At 32.5% G+C, this 20,962-nt stretch overlaps 2 protein-coding genes across 3 annotated transcripts; both read right to left on the bottom strand.

Moving 5' to 3' along the window:
* Nucleotides 1-8,893: 8,893 nt before the first annotated feature.
* LOC111023947 (putative membrane-associated kinase regulator 6) lies at nucleotides 8,894-10,762 on the bottom strand. Of its 2 annotated transcripts, none has more exons than XM_022301472.2 (3): nucleotides 10,324-10,762; nucleotides 9,923-10,250; nucleotides 8,894-9,223 (listed from the first exon to the last, which is right to left on the bottom strand). In XM_022301472.2, exons 1-3 carry the CDS (start codon nucleotides 10,567-10,569, stop codon nucleotides 9,216-9,218), a joined length of 582 nt encoding a protein of 193 aa, XP_022157164.1. In that variant the 5' UTR covers nucleotides 10,570-10,762; the 3' UTR covers nucleotides 8,894-9,215. The 2 variants fall into 2 exon arrangements, with proteins under 2 accessions (XP_022157164.1, XP_022157165.1); XM_022301473.2 differs by having other exon boundaries at nucleotides 9,923-10,244; nucleotides 10,324-10,758.
* A 4,621-nt stretch (nucleotides 10,763-15,383) lies between these two features.
* LOC111023935 (CAAX amino terminal protease family protein) lies at nucleotides 15,384-20,402 on the bottom strand. Its single transcript, XM_022301451.2, has 4 exons — nucleotides 19,902-20,402; nucleotides 19,446-19,601; nucleotides 16,552-16,617; nucleotides 15,384-16,121 (listed from the first exon to the last, which is right to left on the bottom strand). The coding sequence occupies exons 1-4, from the start codon at nucleotides 20,061-20,063 to the stop codon at nucleotides 15,453-15,455; spliced, it is 1,053 nt and encodes a 350-aa protein (XP_022157143.1). The 5' UTR covers nucleotides 20,064-20,402; the 3' UTR covers nucleotides 15,384-15,452.
* Nucleotides 20,403-20,962: the final 560 nt, after the last annotated feature.

The raw sequence follows: 20,962 nt of genomic DNA, 5'->3' as shown, positions 1-20,962 counted from the left end.
CAATCATCAGAGCTTTACCCTTTCGTGGATTCTGAACAAGCACTGGTTGCTCCACCTCATGTTGCTCGAGTTTTTGCAGAAACAGGGACATCTTCTGGTGCATTCCTTCAACCTTCTTTTCTAAGGCGGCCATCTTGTCACCCTGTTGATCCAGAACCTCGATCGGTTTGTCTTTCTATCTGAGAACTGGTCGGCCAGTATCCTTCTGTCCGTTATCTGGTCGGTCGGTATCCTTCGATCTGAGAACTGGTCGATTAGTCTCTCATTCGGCTGTCTCGGGCGAAGGTGTACCCTTATGAACTTTCCTTCTGTGGCGGCATTCTTCATCAGAATGTTGTGGACTCCTTCCCAAACTCATGTCAACAAGTCTACAATCTCTAGTCGTCCCCACAGACGGTGCCAATTGTTGATGTAGGAATTTGGTCTCCGAGGATTCCGCCAAATTTGCACCAATCTTCTATAATAAAAGGGATCAACGAGACCTGCAAAACAGAATAGCACTAAAGACCGGTGTGGCTTTTGCCACATAGACTCTGTTGCTTAAGTCAAAATCAGAGTAGTTGAGTATAAAGTATAGGGTGTTGTCAGCATAGCAAAGAGTAGAGATTTGTAGCCCCCTTTAGGGTTTGACTTACTTCTCTAGAAGTTGAATCCTGATCCCTCTAGGGATTGTGGAATTCGAATCTGGAGAGAATCTTGAGGCAATCAGGATATCTTCTCGTTTTGAATATAGGATATGCCATCAAGATATCTTCCCTTTTGAATGAATTTGAATGATAGAAAATTGAGATTTTCTCATCCATAACAGGTCATATCAAAAAAACATTTATTCATAATAATTATAAGAAATTCAATAGTTGCATGTAAAATGACCAATTTGCCTCCAACTTCATATTCAAAAGTATAAAAAATGAAGGGCAAAAACGACAAAAAAAGTTTTTCCAGATCCTACCTTTTATATATACTATAGATAATAATTATAAGAAATTCAATACTTGCATGTAAAATGGACAATTTGCCTCCAACCTTATATTCAAAAGTATAAAAAATGAAGGTCAAAAACGACATTTCTTCGGATCCTGTCTTCTATATATACTATAGATGTATGTTTACAGTGATTTGGCTGAAAATGCCTCTAATTTAAGTGGGAAAGCTATAAATAGCCAAGGATTAAAGTCTCGTGGCTTCTTAATTTTCTTTATGTCATAAATCTTTTATAAGTTTATTCACTCCCAAGGGATAAGATCATCCACTCGACTGTCTGAGCATAGTCAATTGGATAAAACACTTTCATACCATCTCAAATGTCGATGATTTGATCATTAATCATGTAATTGTTAACTAAAAAAAGTAAAATCTTTGGGAGGGTTTTTTTGGTGTGAATTTGTGTTTTTTTTAAAGAAGATAGAAATATACGATAGTTTGTAAAAGTTTGTGAAAGAGTGATAGTTTTATGAATAATGCTAAAATCTTCTGTTCATTATACACAATTATCCTTGTTAATAAGGAAAATATAGTTATTTAACTGAAATTTGTTGTTCAATGAATGATTCTATATCCATTTATCTCTCTATCTCTCTCTTTTATTTTTTTATTATTATTTTTTGCATACTGAGTAGGTAGTTTATTTATTTATTTCTTTTGTGTTTTAGGGTGAAGTTATATGTTGAATGAAAATTTTTAAAATATTATGAGAAGTACCATATTTTAAAAATATTATCAAAATATATAATAATTATTATAAAAAAATATACTCCTTGGAAGGTAGGAGATATTTCTAAAGTATTGTTTTTCTTTTCTTTTCTTTTTTTTTTTTTTTTGAACTCTCTCAATCAACTCAATAATGCTCAATAATGTGTTTGGATTATTTAATATATATATATATATATTATATATATATATATTAAATACTTTTAACTAATAATCTTTTTAAATTTTGTTTAGCATTCCATGTAATAAAAATGTTTATAAAATTTTTAAAATACGTTTAAAGCAGTTTAATATTTTTGTTATTATCAACCTGTACACAGTAATTTTCTTCGGGTAAAAAGCACTAGAATAAAAATGGGAAATTTGAATTTGTGACTCCCTAAATAACTGAAACTGGATAAATGACCTTATTTTCAAAAAACCTAATTTGTGACCCCTCCACCCCTCATTTGTGATCCCTTAAATATTTTATTCATGGGAAAAGACGAATTTACCCTCAATGTTAATAAATGTGCATTTATGATTTCCACCTAACAATTTCACCAAACTGTAAACCCATATTTTACATATGTTTGAACTTGTTAATATTTTACATTATCTAAAACTCATATATCACGTTTTCAAAATCCGCTCAAAGCATCAACGTGTTTGATCTTTGTTCCCACACTATCCAAAATCATTGTCCCACAATTTCACTTGTGAAAGCTAGGTATGTTACCTTTACACAAACTTTTGTACTCTATAATTGTTGAACTTATTTGAAATATTTTCCCATTAATGGGTTCAACTACTAGATTGGGTTGTTGACACGAAAAAAAAATCAGATTGTTGTAATTACTTCAATCCCGGATCTATACCTGGTCCGGGATTGAATGTAAACAATCCCGGTGCATCACGTTTCGGGACTGTCTTAGATATATCTTGGACCTGTCTTGGTTCGAGACATGTCCTAGACTAATCTCGAAGCATATTTAGTCCGGGACATGTCTTGGACCAGTCTTGCTTCGAGATTTGTCTGGGACATGTCTCGGACCAAGACTGGTCCAAGATTCATCCGATACATTTATTTATTTATTTATTTTCTTAATTTTTAATATTTTATTTTTGAATGATCGATTTTCCAATCTCACTTAGTTTTATCTATTTGCAGGATGCCTCGTGTTTTCATAACATTCGGTGGAGAATGGAATGATACTGAAAAAGATTATGTCGGCGGTCGTACGAGGGGATTGACAGTGGATAGTACAATCACGTATAGAGAATTTCTAGGTCACGTGTATAGATTGAGTAACATTAACCCCATACAGTTTGATATTATAATTAGACGCGTGTATCATTTTAAAACCAAAGTTTGTGTAATGGAGATAACTGATGACAATGACTTGCGTTTTTTTTTTTACCGGTGAGGATGTATCTGAATTGCCTATATATATATATATATATATATATATATATATATATATATATATATATATATCTAATGTGTCAAAGCAGGTACATGAGAATGAAACGTACATGCCTTCTTTCCCATATTATGTAGGCCAAGACGTGTCCTCGATTCCTATGTCCACAGCTTGTATTCCCCTATTTCAGAGATCCACATATCCTATACCCTCATTTCCTTCCTCATCATCGAACCCCTCTTCTTCCCTACAGCCACACCCCTCCTATGGGCATATAGGTCATGATGTAGAAGGTTTAACACCATTGGGGTCAGATGTTGTTCCATGTAATCTGGGAGATGACAAGGTGTGTGATTGAGATGTGCCAGGAGTATGAAATGATAACGAAGATGAAAGTGGTGAATCATATGACCCGTTGGTAGAGTCTGAAGAATGACATTCTCAAGCAGAATATGGGAACGAAGAGCATGATGATGAGCTTGAGCCTGATGTGGAACAGGTGTACACTGAGATTCCCAACTTCGTGCATACCCCGGTGTACGGGAATATCTAGACGATATTGGGAAGGAGCATTGAGCTCGTTGTTTCCAAACTCAATTGAGGTACACACAGATGACTACAAATATCGCAGATTCTGCAAATGCCCTCTTCAGGCACGCCCGTAAGTTGCTGGTTACCGCCTTACTTACTTGTCCCGGTCCGGGATGAAGGTCGATCCCGGACACGTCCCGGTCCTGTTCGAGTCAGAGATGAGAGGCAGATTCAATCTTGGATTTAATCAGTATTCAATTTCGGACCACTGAGGTCCGGGATTGAATACGAGATAGAATCCGAGATTGAAGCAATCTCTGGATTTTTTTTCTGCTACAATCACAACGTCAAACTAAACCTAAATCTATAAGGCCGCTTCAGATAGCACCGGTCATGCTAATACAACAAAGAATAGCAACTTTCGTTACATTGTTAAAGATAGCAACTAACCTTGTAGCCTCCGAGATGAATCTGACGCTTACAGATGAGTGCGAAAGAATGATTTTCAGAAAAAATGGATGAGTGCAAAAGAATGCTCTTCGGAAAGAATGGGTTCTCCGAGATGGGGGTTTAGGGTTTTACTTGGGATGGGAGTGCCACGAAACGTCCGAGACGAAGGATGGGAAGGGAGGGGATGAATTTTTTTAAAACAGAGGTACAATGGTAATTTCATTTTGTCATATTTTGAGAGGGTCATAATTAATAGAATATATTAATGTACATATTTTTAATGTACATATTTGAAATCGTCTAATCTATTTGTTAAATAATTAACCATAAAATAGCAGCAAATACAAAAGTAATCATCTTTTTAAAATTTGGATTTTTAATGTTTATGAACAAAAATATAACAAACTTAAAATTAGAAACCAAGATCTAAAATCTTTGTTGATATAGAAATATTTAGAAACCAAGATCTAAAAACTCCAAAAAAGTTTAGAGATTAAAACAATTCTTTTTCAAGAAACAAATCCCACTGTTGTTTGGCTGTAGAGAGGGGGGATGAGAGAGAAAAAAATGGTCAAATATACACTATACTCTACTAAATGGCGCCTAAACTTTTATATAATTCTCAATTTGATTCTTAATATTTTAAAATTCTCAAATTTGTATAAAAGATTCTCAATTAGATTATTCAATAAAAAACCTGTTAGAATTATATTTATAAAAAGTTGATATAACATTAAATTATTGTTATATAAATATATTTGGACTGCTAATTTGATGTTACTTTTAACGCATGAAACTTAATCTACCTATTTAAAAAAAATTGATATACTCATCAAAAAAATCTATTTCTTCCAAATGGTATGTTTATGCATCTAAACATGTTAATAAAATAATAATTAACAAATTTTGACATACTTTTCGATGTAAGGCCTTTAAGTAAGAATTTTAAAGATATTTAAGGGTAAAATTAGAAATTTAAAAAGATTAGGGATCCTCACAAAAATATATAGGTTAAAATACTAATTTGGTCCTGTACTTTCGACTTTGGTTCATTCTAGTCCCTATACTTTCAAATATTCGCTTTAGTCTATCTACTTTAAATTTTGGTTCATTTTAGTCCAAGTACTTTCAAAATGTTCCTTTTGATCCTGTACTTTCAGAAAATGATAATTTTCGTCACTTAATTTTATTTTTAATCTCATTTTTTTCTATCACAATTTAAACACTATACTAAAATCAATATACTTCTTAAAATGAAAACATTGTTTATACTAAAAGAGTTTATGTTACGTATAAAATTTATATTAAAATTTTTCAAAGACAGACTAAAATGATCACTTTTAAAAAATAAAGGGACATAAATGAAAATGTTCAAAGCACATGGACTAAAATGAACCAAAGTTTAAAGAACAAGAACCAAAATGAACATTTTCAAAATACGGAGAGTAAAATAAACCAAAGCTAAAACTACATAGACCAAAAATTTTAATCAAATATATATACACACAATAACACAATAAAATAACATCGTTAGTAAAAATACAAATTTTTATTTCCAAAAAATATTAAATCTACACTAAATAATATTTAATAGCATCTTATCTTCATCCATTAACCTATCCATGTCTACATATCATCTTAATATTTGTACCTTTTTTAAATGTTTTACTTTTTTGCCCCTAAGCTTACATATAAGAATCTAATTTTATCATTGCCATTAGGTTTTTATATATGGCATTTTGCTGAAATTTTGTTTGACATCATGAGAACTTTTGTTTTTAGATATATGTGTAGTTTATGGTATCAAATTCTGAAATAAGTGCTCTAAGTTTTGGGTTAAATATATGATAAGAAAATTTATTACAATGACGAAAACACATACCGTACTTATAAAAAAAAATTTAAGATATCTAAGAAAAATATTCATAAAATTCAACATACGTATAGCTATGGAAGATTGAACCATCGACTAATTTTGAGGAGGTAATAACTATTTTATTTACGTTCTTTTTTTCTAGTCATTCATCCAGAGTTGGTTAAAACTATAGAAATTAGGAGTGGATAATATTTTTTTAAAATATTTAAATTATTGAAATTAAATTAGTAATTAGCCCTAAAGTGACATGAGACAAGACAAAGAAAGTGTCTAAACTTTGATATATATTGTCATTTTCCACAAGGATTAGACTTGTAACGATGGATGCATTTTTCCTAGTGCTTTATGTCTATTCATTCCTTTCTCTTTCTCTCATCAAAAGGGCGAAATGAAAATTCGAAATTTGAGATAGGGTTTAAACTATATTCTATGTCTATCGAGAAAAATTATGAAAATCACTTTACAACCATAGAAGTTGACGATGGTTGAAATCACACCCTCAAGTTTTGAAATTTTGAAAAATTATCTATTCAAATTTATGAAAGAATTAAATTCTCTTATTATAACTTTCATTAGTTGCCACTAAGAAGAATGTATCCTAAGACTATATCAGTTATTATTGTTGCGGTTATAAATTACTCTACCAAACTCACATCTAGAGAAGCTAAGGAAGTAATATGAGTCAAGCCCTCAAGTCAAACCACTCTACTTGCACTCGACTAGATTCGAGCCGACTAGACCCAATTGAAGCGGTGAACCAGAATCAATTTGAGGAAGCTTTTTCTCTAAATAAGAGGAGAGACCTATAGCACAAGATATACGTTTCTACAACTTTATTTTTAGCTACTCTCAATTGAATTCTTTACTAATTTAAGCATCGAAGTGTGCTGAGCATAGCACTATCTCGATGTACAAATCTATTGGGTGTACACATAAAATTGTTAAAATTTAACGGTAAAAATTCAATCACCAATGAAGGATGGACGATTGCAACAATCTTTATAAATTATGTGTAATTTTTGTTGGGGGAATTATCTATTTAAATAAAGTAATTGAAATAGTGATATAACGTTTGTATGAAGTGAAATGACAAGACAAGCAAAAATGTCTAAACCTTGATATGTGTTATTAGAGGAATTGTCCTTTTCCACGTATATCAACCCAATAAAGTATGAATGCTTTTTTCCCAACATCGAACTTGCTTGAGTGTTACATTTGCAATAAATAATAATAATATAATAAATAAACACTATTTTAGTTCTACACCATTTTAATTCCTATTTACAAAATTATAAAATAAATTTTATCCATGATGGAAATCTTTTAATACCAATTTATAACTACATTTCAAAAGATTTAGTGAGTGAGAGTGTCATGCTAAAAATATGATAGAAATAAATAAGATAAAAATGAAAATAAATAGACCAAATGATCACTTTTTTTTAAGTACAGGAACCAAAACGAATGTTTCAAAACTATACGGACTAAAATAAATAAAAGTTGAAAGTATAGGAGATAAATAGGCATTTTGAAAACACATATACCAAAATGAACTAAAACGAACGAGACCAAAACAAAAAGAAATAAAATAAAGAGAGAAAAGCAAGCCAAAAAAGTAAAAAAAGAACAAAAAATTCATGGAATTCATGGAAAATATATGCTTTAGTCCATAATTTTTTAGGAGTTTTTTAATTTAATATTTATTATTTAAAATTTTTCAATTTAGTCCCTCATAGTTGTTGAATATTAAAATTGGCTGATAATAAACTTACTGACACAATATTTAGTGAATTAGCAGAAATTTAGAGGAAAAAAGTCATCAAGAAACGAAACTTGAAATTTCTACCTATTTATTAGAAATTTAGAGGAATTAGATGTTTTCTTTCAATCTTTTTCTTTTCTCTAAATTTCATCGATTCACCAAATATCATACCGTGTAAGTTATTTTTAATATATTTGTCAACAATGAGAGAGATTAAATTGAAAAAACACTCTTTACGTACATTAGACATTAAAACACATCCAGCCCAAATTTATTAGTCTGTTTCTTTGATTAATGATGTAATGCTCATATCTAATATCTATTTATCTATAGAACTTTTGACGATTATGCCTAGCTCTTATATTAATGTGACATGCTTAATAACTAAATAAATTTTGATTGAATTAGTGTATTAAGGCAGATATTGCTGAAATGATTTGTGGACATGTTATATCAACCTACATTACTAAAAAAAGAAAATTTAAAATCCATAAGATACTAAGGCTCGTTTAGTGACAACAATGATCATCACATGGCTATTGAGAACGAATCAAATCAGATGGTTGTCGTTTCTTGTTTCTATTTCCTAATAAAGAAAAATAGAATTGCATGGTCCTAGTACCTATGGGTTCAAGAATGATAAAGTAATGTTTTTAATTTGTGTTTTGGAACAAATTAAAAAAGGGAAGAAGAAATAAGAAATATGTTTATGTTTTTCTTTCAAAAATTTCTATACAATTTTGAGAATATTTCTAAAAGAAATGAGAAACAAAAAAACATAAATAGTTGTCAAATGTTTAGATTTCTTAATAAAATAGAAAACAGAAACAAAAAACATGATGTTACCAAAGGAACCCTAAATTTATAATATCACAAAACCTAATAATAGTGCATGAGAGAGAACTTTAATTTTTTTTAGTACAAACATGTGAGAGTGAGAATTCAAACTACGAACTATATGTCGTACAAATGTACGGGAGTGGGATTCGAACTCACACTTTTTGATTAGGTACTGCTTCAACGAGTTGAACTATTCTCAAACTAGGAGCAACAGAACTTACAACAACCTACAACCCTAAAATAGGTAGTGCATGTGAGAGATAGAGCCTAGTTTGTTTGATTATATTTATGAGAGAAACTTGAAGGTGTGGCAAAAGGAGAGAAGGAGAAAGGGAGAGATTTTTCTCTCTTTTATCAACTAGTGGTTTGTGTTCCACAAGAGAATAAAGACAACAAAAATTTAATATGATGCCTTTTTCCCCCTCCATCAAAGGCCACAATTTTCCACTCTCACAATCCAAACAGATTCTTCTTTACTCACAAAGACAAAACACTCACTATTGCATTCTTCATTCCATAATATAAAAATATTACACAAACAAAAATTAAAACAGACAAACAACAACTGTACTGCCCCCTTTATTCTCCCCCATCGTCATCGTCTTCTCTTCTTTTCCTCCTTTTTCTCCCTCTCACTTCTTCGTCATTTTCCTATTGAACAAAAATTACATCAATTCATATCGACAAAATTACTACTGCATCTAAAAGTTTAAACTCCGGTCAGAGTATGTTACAACCAAACTAGCTTTTAACACTTCTAGCCTTCACGAGAGTGAGTTCAAATCGATACTATAAGAGTTATCAACTTGTGAATTACTATTAGACTTTATCACATTGACTCTAGCGCTTAAACTATAAGAGTTACTACTAATTTAGCTTTTTAGTTCATTGTTTAAACTCTTAGCTTTACTACAAATGGACTCAAATATTATATTACCACTCTTACCCTTGAGATAATTAGACCAAAATTGGACCTTTTATTTCATTATTTAACATTTTATTGTTTCCCAAGACATATGAGTTAATCTTGAATGAATTATCAAATTTATGGAGATATATTAGTTAATCTTTAATGAATTAGTAAATTTATGGAAGCTTAAATTATTAGGTTAAGGCGAATTTGATTTTTACTTATCATCATTAACAATACACTTTCTTTACTTAAAAGGTACGAGTATTAATCTTAATTCACAGAACCGGCCAACGCTTAAATCATTACTAATTCAAAATTTTGGACAATAGATTAAGTTTAATTATCTTTTTAAATACAATTGACCCACGTTGAACTCAAAAGTTGAAGCGCTTCAAAATCAAATCAAATCATATTAATGAAAAGTGAGAGGCACACACCTATGGATCTCTTGCAGTGGAGAACTGCCTCATAAATTGAGCTCTCAGAATCACAAGATCTTCTCCACTCATCACAACACTGATTAGACCAAGAAGCTTCTCTTGTAATTGGGTGGCGAGATCCTCCATTGAACAACTTCTCCCCTTGAATCTTTCTGCAAAGGGGCCTCAGAAAGTTCAAATACTTCTGAAAAATCTGCCTCGACAATCTCCGCCACGCCTTTCTCACCGAGCACGACGACTCGGGCGTCCCCGGCGCGTCCCCCGCGAGTATAACAACAGGCAAAGAGTTAGAAATGGCTGCCGTCGTGGCCTCACACGCCTGCAACTTGACATAACAAGGCGTCGTAACTTTTTATATAAATCTTTAAATTCTAAAAAGTCAATAGCAGACGACTTACAGTGACAATATAGCCGTCGGAGATGAGGTGGTCGGCGTGGACGAGAGGGAGAGAGGACGGGGACGGGGCGAGGGCGGGAAAGTTGAAGTCCGAGGTAAAGAATCTCTTGGAGGGTGGCATTGTGGGATCCATCTCGATGAAGGAAGCTTCATCGAGGGAGGTTTTTCTGAAGGATGATTTGATGTTCACCAACCAGCTGTAGGAGAAGCTCTCTATGGAAAGACCTTGAGAAGAAGAAGCTTCCATGGCGGATCTTCTGTAAAATATTCACACCAAAAACAACAACAAGAACAAGATGAAGGAGAAGGCTGTGAGCCAGCCTTCTACAATGGTTGTGTTTTTCTTAGGGTATGAGTTTTGGGCAAGAGAATAATGAATAGTACAACTTGAGAAGTGTGGGAGAATATATGAAATTTTAGGGTGCGTTTATTCGATGGTCTTGAGAAAGAAATATGACATTACCTGGATTAAGTGAAAAACAAGGTTGTATTTAGTAGTATTTTCATGGTATGTTTTTCTTGAAGAAGATTTAGAAATTGAATCTCAATTTTAAAAGATTGTTTAATATGTGTGTTTAGTAATATGTATATATTTGTAAATTAGTAGGAGTTGCTAACTACGTATCTAATTCATTCTAGGGTGCAGGAAATGGACTAGTTTTACTATATTTAGTTTATAATGATTTAGTCATGGTAAATTAAAAATTTGTAGCCAAAAAACAATCATAGCTCAACGGTAATTGACATATGCCTCCAACTATGAAGTTGTGAGTTCGATCTCTCACCACACATGTTGTACACAAAAAGTCGACAAAGACCTTGGCCAATCCACGTAGCGTGCTTGACGAACATTAGTGAATCTTGGTTCGTGTCTTATGGAAAATCTCAAAACTACAATCAGATCCGATTGGATTCCACAAATTCAGTGGATTGAGTCTAGTTCTATTCGACTCAACTCCATAACTTTTATTTTAAATTAATGTCTGACATTGATTAGGAAAGAGAGAGATTCATGGTATATAAGTAATGACAATTATCTCGATTTATATGCGGATTTTTTTAGTGAAATCAAAAGCAAAGTTAAAGGATGTCCAAAGTAAGACAATATCCGAGATACTGTAGTTTTAATTATTTCAAAATAAAATTTAAAAATATTGTAGTTTTAATTCATCCGAAACAAAATTGCAGTGATGTGATAAACAAAATTGAACATAGTGCATAGCTGAGACGGTATTAATATATTTAGGGGAAAGTAAATATTCCTTTAGATATTTCTTAGAAAAAGACAGTTCACTTTATATTTACAATAGATTAGTACTATTGGAGAGAATCAAGAACAGAATTGTCCAAAAGAGAAACAATTTTTAAAAGTCCAAACATTGTTGTTTTTTGAAAAGTAAAATCAAGGCATAAATCATTTGTACTGTCCAACAACAGACATTATGGTCTCTTGGGTTTTCAGCATTCTTTGGTTTTTTATTTTAGACCTTTTTTTCTTCTTTCTTTTTATTGGCTTGTCTTATTCTCACATTTAAGATTCTCCACCTTTTGGTTGAAAAATAAGATTTACGGATTATTTTGTTACCTGTACTTTCCACTTTAGTTCGTTTTGATTTTTGTAATTTCAAAACGTCTATTTTAGTTTATATCTTTTAAAATTTTATTCATTTTAGTCTCTATACTTTCAAAATATTCACTGTGGTATCTGTAACTTTTCAACAGTGACCCTTTTAGTTAATTCATTTTAACTTTTATTTCATTTCTTTCCATCATAATTTTAGCATGACACTAGATCATTAACTAAATTTCTTAAAACGTAATTATAAATTTGTAAAATGGTTTCCATTGTGTATAGCATATGTGTTAAAATTTTACAAATAGGGATCAAAATTGACGTTTTGAAAGTGTAATGACTAAAATGAATAAAAGATAAAAGTATAATAATCAAAATGAACGTTTTGAAAGTATGGCGACAAAAAAAGATCGAAGTTAAAAGATATGTGGACAAAATAATATTTAACCTGAAAAGTAACATTTTGGAGAAACTTGCTTCTACCAATAATGCTTATTTCATATGTTATTTTTGAAGAAAAAAATCTTTTTGATTAGATGGCCACTGAGTCAATTTTGAACAAAATTCAACCAATAAATCACAAAAAAATTTTACCAACAACGCCTCGTAAATCAAAGCAATAAAAAAGGCCCAAGTTATTTTTTTTTCTTTTTTTTTTTGAGAAAATGAAAAAGCACAAGTTTAACTAAGGTTCGAAATGTCGATGTTGACGGAAATGTCAAGGTCCCAGACATGTCGGTGGATATTTCTTGAAAAATTACGAAAATAGTGGATATTGATGCAAATTTTTTAAATTAGTAAATAAGAATTTAATTGCAGCTTAATTAACCTATGCTAATCACTTTTTAATCATCATATATAAGTAATATAGTTGTGGGAATGTTGTCGCGATGATATTGAAACAAAATCATGTATACACATAAAAATTATTTGAGTCAGGAAATTAAAGTTTGATGTTACTTTTTTATTGACTAATCTTTTTTATTGACTAATCCAATCTAATTACATAATTGAACAAAATATCTAAAATATAGATTTATAAAGTATGAAATAATTTTTAAAAAATTAGATTTAGTTTAAAATTTAAATGTTTAATCATAATTAGTTAAATTATTATCTTTTATATGGTTTGTTCTAAGATTTGGTTGGTTAAATTTAATTTAAAATTTGTTTTTTTAAATCTATTATCTGTTTCTGTAAGATTTTGTTAGATTTTTTTTAGTTAAATTTAATGTTACGTTTGGTTGTTTCTTTTTCTTTTTTAACCTAAAGATAATAATTTAACTTTTCTAAAATTTAAATGTTTAAAAATAATGAATTAAATTGATTTTCGTTTATTTGTTTGTTTTAAGATTTTGTTAGTTAAATTTAATTTAAAATTTGTTTTTCTTTTGAATGAACTAAAGATTTTGTTAGAATCTTTTAGTTTAATTTAATTTAAATTAAGTTTTCTATAAATCCATTGTAACTATTTCTTTAAGATTTTTTTAGATTTTTATAGTTAAATTTAATTTAATGTTTTTTTTCTTTTTTGAACCAAAAAGATAAGAATTTAACTCTATTTCTTTAAAAGAAAAATAGAAAACGCCCGACATATAATCTTTTACCATTATTTTCGACTTTTTTTGTTGCTCCCACAAGCTTTGAATTTATAAAAATTTGAAAAGATGGAAAAGAAATCCTTCTTTTAAGGTTTGGATTCAAAACTTTCCAAACTAGAAGGCTACCATTGATCCAGATTTTTTCAATTGTTGAGGGATTCAATGTTAAAAAAAAATCGACATTTCCTCGACATGTCGACACATTAGGAAAAAGTGACTTTCTCTCCTTTGTCGATGTCGAGACCATCGACATGTCGATGTGTTGAACGAAATTTTGAACCATGAGTTTAACCATGACATCAAGTCAGAAAAAAAAATCAAAATCAAAGCTAACACCAAAGTAAAAAATAGAGGATGATTCACATTGTCATATTTTTAAATATAACAATATAATTATTATTTTGGAAATATAATTTTTTTTTTAATTTCTCATGCCTATTTAGATATTTTTACATCATTATTCTCTTTCTAGTCATTTACATCTATCATTTTATTAGTGATAGATTACATATCACTGATATATGTTTACCACTGATGAAGAATATTACTTATATAATCTATAAAACATCTATCATTGATAAATGATATCAATGATAAACTATAATACGGATAGATGTCTATCATTGATGGATCATATTAGTAAATAGTAGCTAAATCACTATAGTCATTTATCACTAATTTCTCAATAATATAGTTTGTCAATGATATAGTCTATTAGTGAGGCAGTTTATCAATGACATAGTCTAGCTATCAGTGAAAGACTAATAAACCATTTAAAGGCTATTTTAGTCTTTTCCATATGAGTGGGTTTAGGCTAGACCTTTTTTTTTTTTTTTGCTAAATTTTAAGCAGTTGTTTTACCATATATGCATGTCCCCAAATTTATTTGCATTCTATAGAACTATTATATCCTAGGAAATAAACTTTAGGTCCACTTTCCTTTTTATCCCTAAATTTTTATATTTATTTTTTACTAGTAAATGCTTTGTTTAAATATTTATTTTAATCCTTACCACTAAATAAATTGTATGGTCAATCTAAACATAACTTAATAGATAAGATACTTATTATCATCTTTAAAATCGATGTTAGATCCTACGGCCCAATTATTGAACTAAAAAGAATGATGTGATATTACCTAAACTTGTGGCCAAGGCACTTGTTTGAGTAATTTAGATACAACCAAATAGCTACCTTCAAATTTTTATAAAAAAAAAAAATTTCCCCCAGAATCTTTAGTAAAAAAAATAATTAACACTAAATCCGAAATATTTGAAGCCTTAAACAATATTTTATATAAAAAGTAAATTTAATTGTCCTTCTCCTTAATGAGATCTCTCACTCTACCCACTAGACTAGCATGATGAGTGTAGTCGACCATTGGAACTGGAACATTGTTCTAAACAATGGTGAAGAAAATATCAAAGGCATATTTGAATTTTCTGATTATTTAACAGATTTTTTTAGGAGAAGAATACACAGGTAGAAAAAGAAATATCAGAACCATTCCAATGTTGAAGAATTTCTCATCCTACCAAAAATATCTGAAAGAGATTATATCTGCTTTGTTTCAAACAAAATCCCATTCAGATTACCAGTCTTAATATTCAATAACACAAATCCATTACATTTCATTTTGAAAAGTTGTAAAATTAGTTTTAAAGTTTAAAAATAATTCATTTTGGTCCTCGATGTTTGTCCATTTTAGTCCCTAGACTTTAAAAATTTTCGTGCTGTGGCCGGTACATTTCAAAAAAAGACTATTTTGGCCACTGTGTGCAAAATTTTACACATTCTATACCAACAAAAACCCTTCAAGGCGATTTGTTAAGTGGGAATCCAAGAAAGATTCAGGTGGAACCTTGTTTTACAGTAACCAAAGGAGAATGATAACTTCAACTTGGCCATGAAATAAATTTCAATAGAAATCAAAATTTACAGTATAATCAACAACATTTACTTCATGAGATCTAAGAATACGAAGGCATTCCAAAGGCTATGCAACAACATTGATGGTAGGAGGTTCCTAGTCCTTGCAAACACAGTACCCATCACCACCCCTAGCAGTATCAGAGGTAGCATCCTCCGCATATTGAAATGTGCCAAGGCAAAGGCTACTGAACTCACCAAAATCGAGCACCACACCGGCATGTATCTTGTCAGCGATGGTAGAAGGAACCCTCGGAACACGATCTCCTCCCAAATGGGGGCACAGATCGAAACGACCACTGCATAGAGTGCCATTGCCACTGGGTCCCTTGCGACAATTGATTGCTCGACGCTAGAGACCGTGACTGGGGCTGAGGGAAGAATGGGCAACAAGTTTAGATTCACCTGTGAGAGACGGTTAACGAGTGGAAACATAAGGCAGCCTAAACCAACATCCAATTGCCACTTCCCTTCGAGGCTGAATTTGAACCAGCCGGGTGGAAGGGGATGGAATCTTGAGAGGCAGCGATGCAGAATCGCCATCCCGGTAAGCCCTTCAACCACATCTGTGAGGAGGCTGTACAAGGCTTGCCCTCTGTACGTCATAAATTCCTTTCTGTATCCTGCTGTATGGGCTATTATTGGAATTATCCATGATCCTATTACCCAGAATGAAGCAACCCAGAGAAGCATAACCTACAGCACCAGAAAATTCGACTTCTTTAATTCATTTTGTTTTCTTTCTTTCACATGACTTGCTAATCCAAATGTTAACTTCCTACCGGGTTCACTTTGGCTACAAGTACACTTGACAATTATTATAAGAGCATCAAACTTGTTGTATTGTATCATCATAATACCTTATAATGTATCAAGACATAACAGAAACAGCCATATTAAAGTTTATCACTGGTGAAATTTTCAGCTGCTCATTTTTCTCTCTCTTTATTTAACTTATTTTCTCTGGGGGTGGGGTGGGATGGGGGGTTTGAGATGCGATCAAGCAATAGATGTAGAAGAAATAACTTCAAAGAAAAAAAAACGTACATCACATATGGGTTATACGAGAGGAGCGTAACATTACAAAAGAAGACCTCTTATCACAAATATCAAACGAGGGCATCACCTGAACAATGGTTTTTGCTGTCCATGGAACCACCCAAGGCTTTGTAACAAATATTGATTCAATGGCCTGAGATAAAAGAAATAAAAATAAATTATTAAAGGCAATATGTTTCTTGATCACATGGAAAGAGTCACTAAAATAAATAGATAGAAAAATGACAAACTAGAATTATTCGCTAAGGAAAGAAAGGTTTTAAGAAAATGTTAAATGAAAGGCACAAGGATTTAGTACAGCATAAAGTGAATAAAACCCGACGAGGATACCCATGGGTGTAATGTTGGATCAGAGCTTTTCACTCGTAGAACTTTTAGAGGAGAAAAACAGCTGGATGGGTCTTTCACAACCAAAAAATAAAAAAACAGTAAAACCCTCCAACCTCAGTTCCAACAGGCAGCCACTATTATTAAATTGTACTCTATCGTGACTCCTATGAAAAACAAAGAAAGGACTGATAAAACAAATTTGGCTGAAAGTCTTCTTGGTTCAAGGCCTTCAGGTAAAAAACAAGAAGGGATCTATAAACGTAGAAGAAGAAATCAAGCCACAAGAATCAAAGATGATTTTTGCCTTTGTCGTCTGATGCCACTCAAAAGGGGATAATCACAAGAAAAGTGCTACGCAAATAAGTTTGTTCAAATATCTTTGGTCCCTATTTTTCTGATAGGTCGCAACATAACAATGATAGTTTGGTAAGATTGAACTTCTTAAGCTGCTAAGCACAAAAAAAAAAAATGGAAGAGACAAAAGTGTATTAAGAGAAAAAAGAACAGCCAGGCAAGGGGGAGAGAGAACCCCTCTCTAAAGAACTAGTGATCAGTAGCCTTCCAATCTTGAAGAATCATGGCTAAACTGTAGTTACAACAAAAATTCATGTGGTTAATACACCATAAAGAGGCATTCAGCTGTACAACATTACAAAAAAATAAAAATAAAAAATTGATGAGAGAACGGTTTGGTTTGTTGCAAAGAGCTCTCTGATTTCTCTCCTTCCAAATGTACCAAAGAAGGGCTCTTACTGCACAACCCCACATAATTTTAGATTTCTTCTTTAGGAGCTCCCCCTTTAAGAACTTCCATAAGCCAGTCATCGATTCTATTAGGAAGACAAAGAGCTAGGCCAAAATCATTGAATAAAAACATCCAGCTACTGTAAGCAAAGGGGCAGTGACTAAACAAGTGGTCAAGGCTTTCCTCCTTTCTAAGCAGAGACTGCACACTGTGGGAGAAAGAGACTAGTTGGTTAATTTCCTTTGAAGCTTTTGTTGAGTATTAAGGTTTATATGGGCAAGGCTCCAAAGGAAAAATTTTAACCTTCTTTGGACTGTTGAACTTCTATATGGAATTAATCAAGGGGGCCCGTGGTAACATTATTCCAACAAATGATAGGTAGTAAGATATCATCTAACTGCGCAGAACGGGTGGTCTTTTCTGTTCCAAATCTTCGGTCTCTCCTATTGTTTGCTCAAGAATATTGATGGTTGGCTTCATGAAGTCCTGCGAGGGTGGCACCTTAAGAGGAAAGCAAAGATTTTGTGGAATTGTGCAGCTAGAGCTCTTCTATGGAATATTTGGATGGAAAGAAACAACAGAATCTTCGAGGATAAGTCGTCTACTTTTGAAACTTTTTGTAATACTATTCAATTACACTCTTCTTGGTGGTGCTATAGGCATAGAAAATTTTTTTGTAATTATAGCCTCTCTTTGTTACTTCAAGATTGGAGAGCTATCCTTCACTAGCTTCTGGGAGGGGGATATCTCTTCCCCCGACCCTTAGCTGTTTTTTTATAACTATGCTTCTTCTTAAAATTAACAGAATAAATGACAAATGATATATTACTCCTTCGGTCTGTAATATTCTGATAGGTTGTAACATATCGATGTTAGTTGGTAATTTGTAAGGTGCAAAGTAAAGAACGAATAGGAAAGGAGGGCTTCTCCACATGAGTACTTATTTGCATCGCCATAGAATTATCTCCACGATGACAAAATGCAACTGCCTTTCGCTAGAGGCATTTGCCATAGCCAATGGCTTGGAGGGTGGAAATACCACAACTCAGCCATTGCCATAGGTTATCGCCTATCAGTTCACTTAGTGATAGCCTATCACTAAGTGTTCAGTTTAGCAACTCTCCTAAGAACTATAAAAAGAAATTAAAAGGGAATACTTTCCTCTACAGGAGGGCCTAGCCAAAGTAATTATATGTTTCAGACAACAAAAAAAGCCGCTACAATAAATCAATTTACGAGATTAAGGAAAGCTGGGAATCCTCCCACCCAACCAAGGGTAATTTAGAAATTAAAATGCAACTTAAAAGAAATCTACAAAATACTATACACAATCAATTGAAGTTGTCACAATCAACTCCCACACCATGACCACCTTTGAATACTATGCTGTAGAGAATAAAATAGACAAGCTGCTGGCTAAAGAAAATCTGGAAAGAACAAAATGTCACCAAACGAAAATAAAGAAAATAAATTAACTCAAAAGATCCATATCCATCATCCACATCAACCTGTTTTCTCAGCCATGTTATTTAATTAATTATGCTAATTATAACATCTTATTGCAAAGGTGTATTGATTATATGAAAAGCAAAAGTAGTTAATTATATATCTGCAAACTTACAGAGAACAAGTACACTCGGAGTCTCGGTTCTTCATTATTATTATTATTTAGTAGCATGGTAGTCTCATTTACCTCATCCAATTTCCTTTCTTCAAGTTTTTAATTCTTCGTTTCATTCATTTCTATATCTATATCTACATAAATATCACTCATGAATTTAAGTTAACCGGGTACAGTACAGTTTAGGAGAATGGAGAAATAACTTCACTTTAAGATTGAAGGGTATATAATCATTCGAATGATGCAAGCAAATATATACATTTACCTTATATAAACTAGACACCCAATCTTTTCTTGTGTCACTAGGTTGATTGATTTCAGGGGTCGGCACCAGGTCTTCCGCCAATTTGTCTTCCACAGACCTGGACTTGAAATTTTCGGGGGAGGACTCTTCACGCCGAAAGCACAGAATCTCCCATTTCTCCAAACCAAAACAATTCAACAGAGAAAAAAGGAATGACCCTCCAGTTAAAATCCTACTAGACCAATTTCATGAGAAAAGTCCATTTTACAGTTACTATGAAATGGAGAAGAAACAGATTCAAACAGAACTGCCACTTAAAGTAATATAACAGACACAAGTTCAGAAAAGCTTCAACATCAAGAAGAAACGAAAGACACCCAACAATAAAACATCATTTCTAACTAACTCTGCAGCCAGTTTAAAACGAAAACCCTTTTCAGACTTTCTCTTGTGGAGAGAGAGAGAGAGAGAGCTCACATTTCTGCGGCGCCGGGAGAGAGTGCTGACGCAAGGGATGCTTGAATTGAGAGGAAAACGAGGGAGCAGAGGCTTCAAATGAACCCTAATCGAAGACCTGGAATTGGGAGGGGCAGAGAGAAAGGAGAGAGAGTGGCAACAAGGGGTTGTTGCTGTTGACATTGGGGAAGCACCGGATCAATCAGAATCCGGAAATAGGAAGGGAATCGATTACGCATGGGAGGTATGGGATTAAAACCCTAAAATCGCTGAAACAGCTGCTCTGCCCTTCCCTTGAGCTGCTTCTGCAGAAAATCCAGGAGGAATGGACTGGGAACGACGACGACAAAAGGCGATAACAGGATGAGTGAGCACAGAAGCTTCATGAATGCAACAAACAAGGAGCTTTTACGTGGTTCGACTGAAATCGTCGTCGTTGAATCTCCAGATTTTGAAAGCCCTGGGCCGTGGCTTGGGCATGGGCATAAAGACAAACCTTCAATCCCAAAATTGAATTGGGGAAATTGGCATTTGTGGCCGTTTTGTAATTCAATTTTTATTTTTATTTTTTCACCCATTCTCAAAATATTCTTATTCGTGACCCTCCTCATTTTGGCCCCTTTCAAATTTGTGCCCTTCGTGAAATTACCCAAATACTCTCAGATCGTTTTGGTTTCTTTTTAAATTTCAAGTATTTTTGACCTTCTTGACTTGTGGGTTATAAAATGATTAGAAAATACCCTTATACTTTAAAAGTTAACTTCTGAAAAATTTGTGTACATTATTAATTTGATTGAAGTTAGTTTTAATTTAATTTTTATATTTTAAATTTTTTAAATTTTTTTATAACTTTTCGAATCTCGGTTAGAATACCTCAAGGAAGCCGTCGTTGAATATAAAGGTTGACAATCCTGGTTAAAATGCATTTAGTTTGGCTTGTGACGAGATTCATGTTGTCCCATGAAAATTTTATGTCATCCCAAAATTGTATAATCTCGAATCAAGATTATGCAATTTTAACTGGGATTACATAATCTTAAGTCGAGATTATGTTCAGGACTATGCAATTTCAATTGGAATTG

Source organism: Momordica charantia (assembly GCF_013281855.1).
Source record: "Momordica charantia cultivar OHB3-1 chromosome 6 unlocalized genomic scaffold, Mcharantia_2.0 BLBB01000006.1, whole genome shotgun sequence".
NCBI classification, from domain to species: domain Eukaryota; kingdom Viridiplantae; phylum Streptophyta; class Magnoliopsida; order Cucurbitales; family Cucurbitaceae; genus Momordica; species Momordica charantia.
Note: the sequence above shows the minus strand (reverse complement) of the source record. Positions and strands in the feature narration are given on the sequence as shown.

Coding starts and splice junctions, on each gene's coding strand:
- LOC111023935 (XM_022301451.2), bottom strand. CDS start 20,063: ATGTCAACAGCAACAACCCCTTGTTGCCACTCTCTCTCCTTTCTCTCT. Junction 19,602..19,901: donor TCTCCCGGCGCCGCAGAAAT/GTGAGCTCTCTC, acceptor TTTGGTTTGGAG/AAATGGGAGATTCTGTGCTT. Junction 16,122..16,551: donor CAGCAAAAACCATTGTTCAG/GTGATGCCCTCG, acceptor CTGGTGCTGTAG/GTTATGCTTCTCTGGGTTGC.
- LOC111023947 (XM_022301472.2), bottom strand. CDS start 10,569: ATGGAAGCTTCTTCTTCTCAAGGTCTTTCCATAGAGAGCTTCTCCTAC. Junction 10,251..10,323: donor CCGACGGCTATATTGTCACT/GTAAGTCGTCTG, acceptor TGTTATGTCAAG/TTGCAGGCGTGTGAGGCCAC.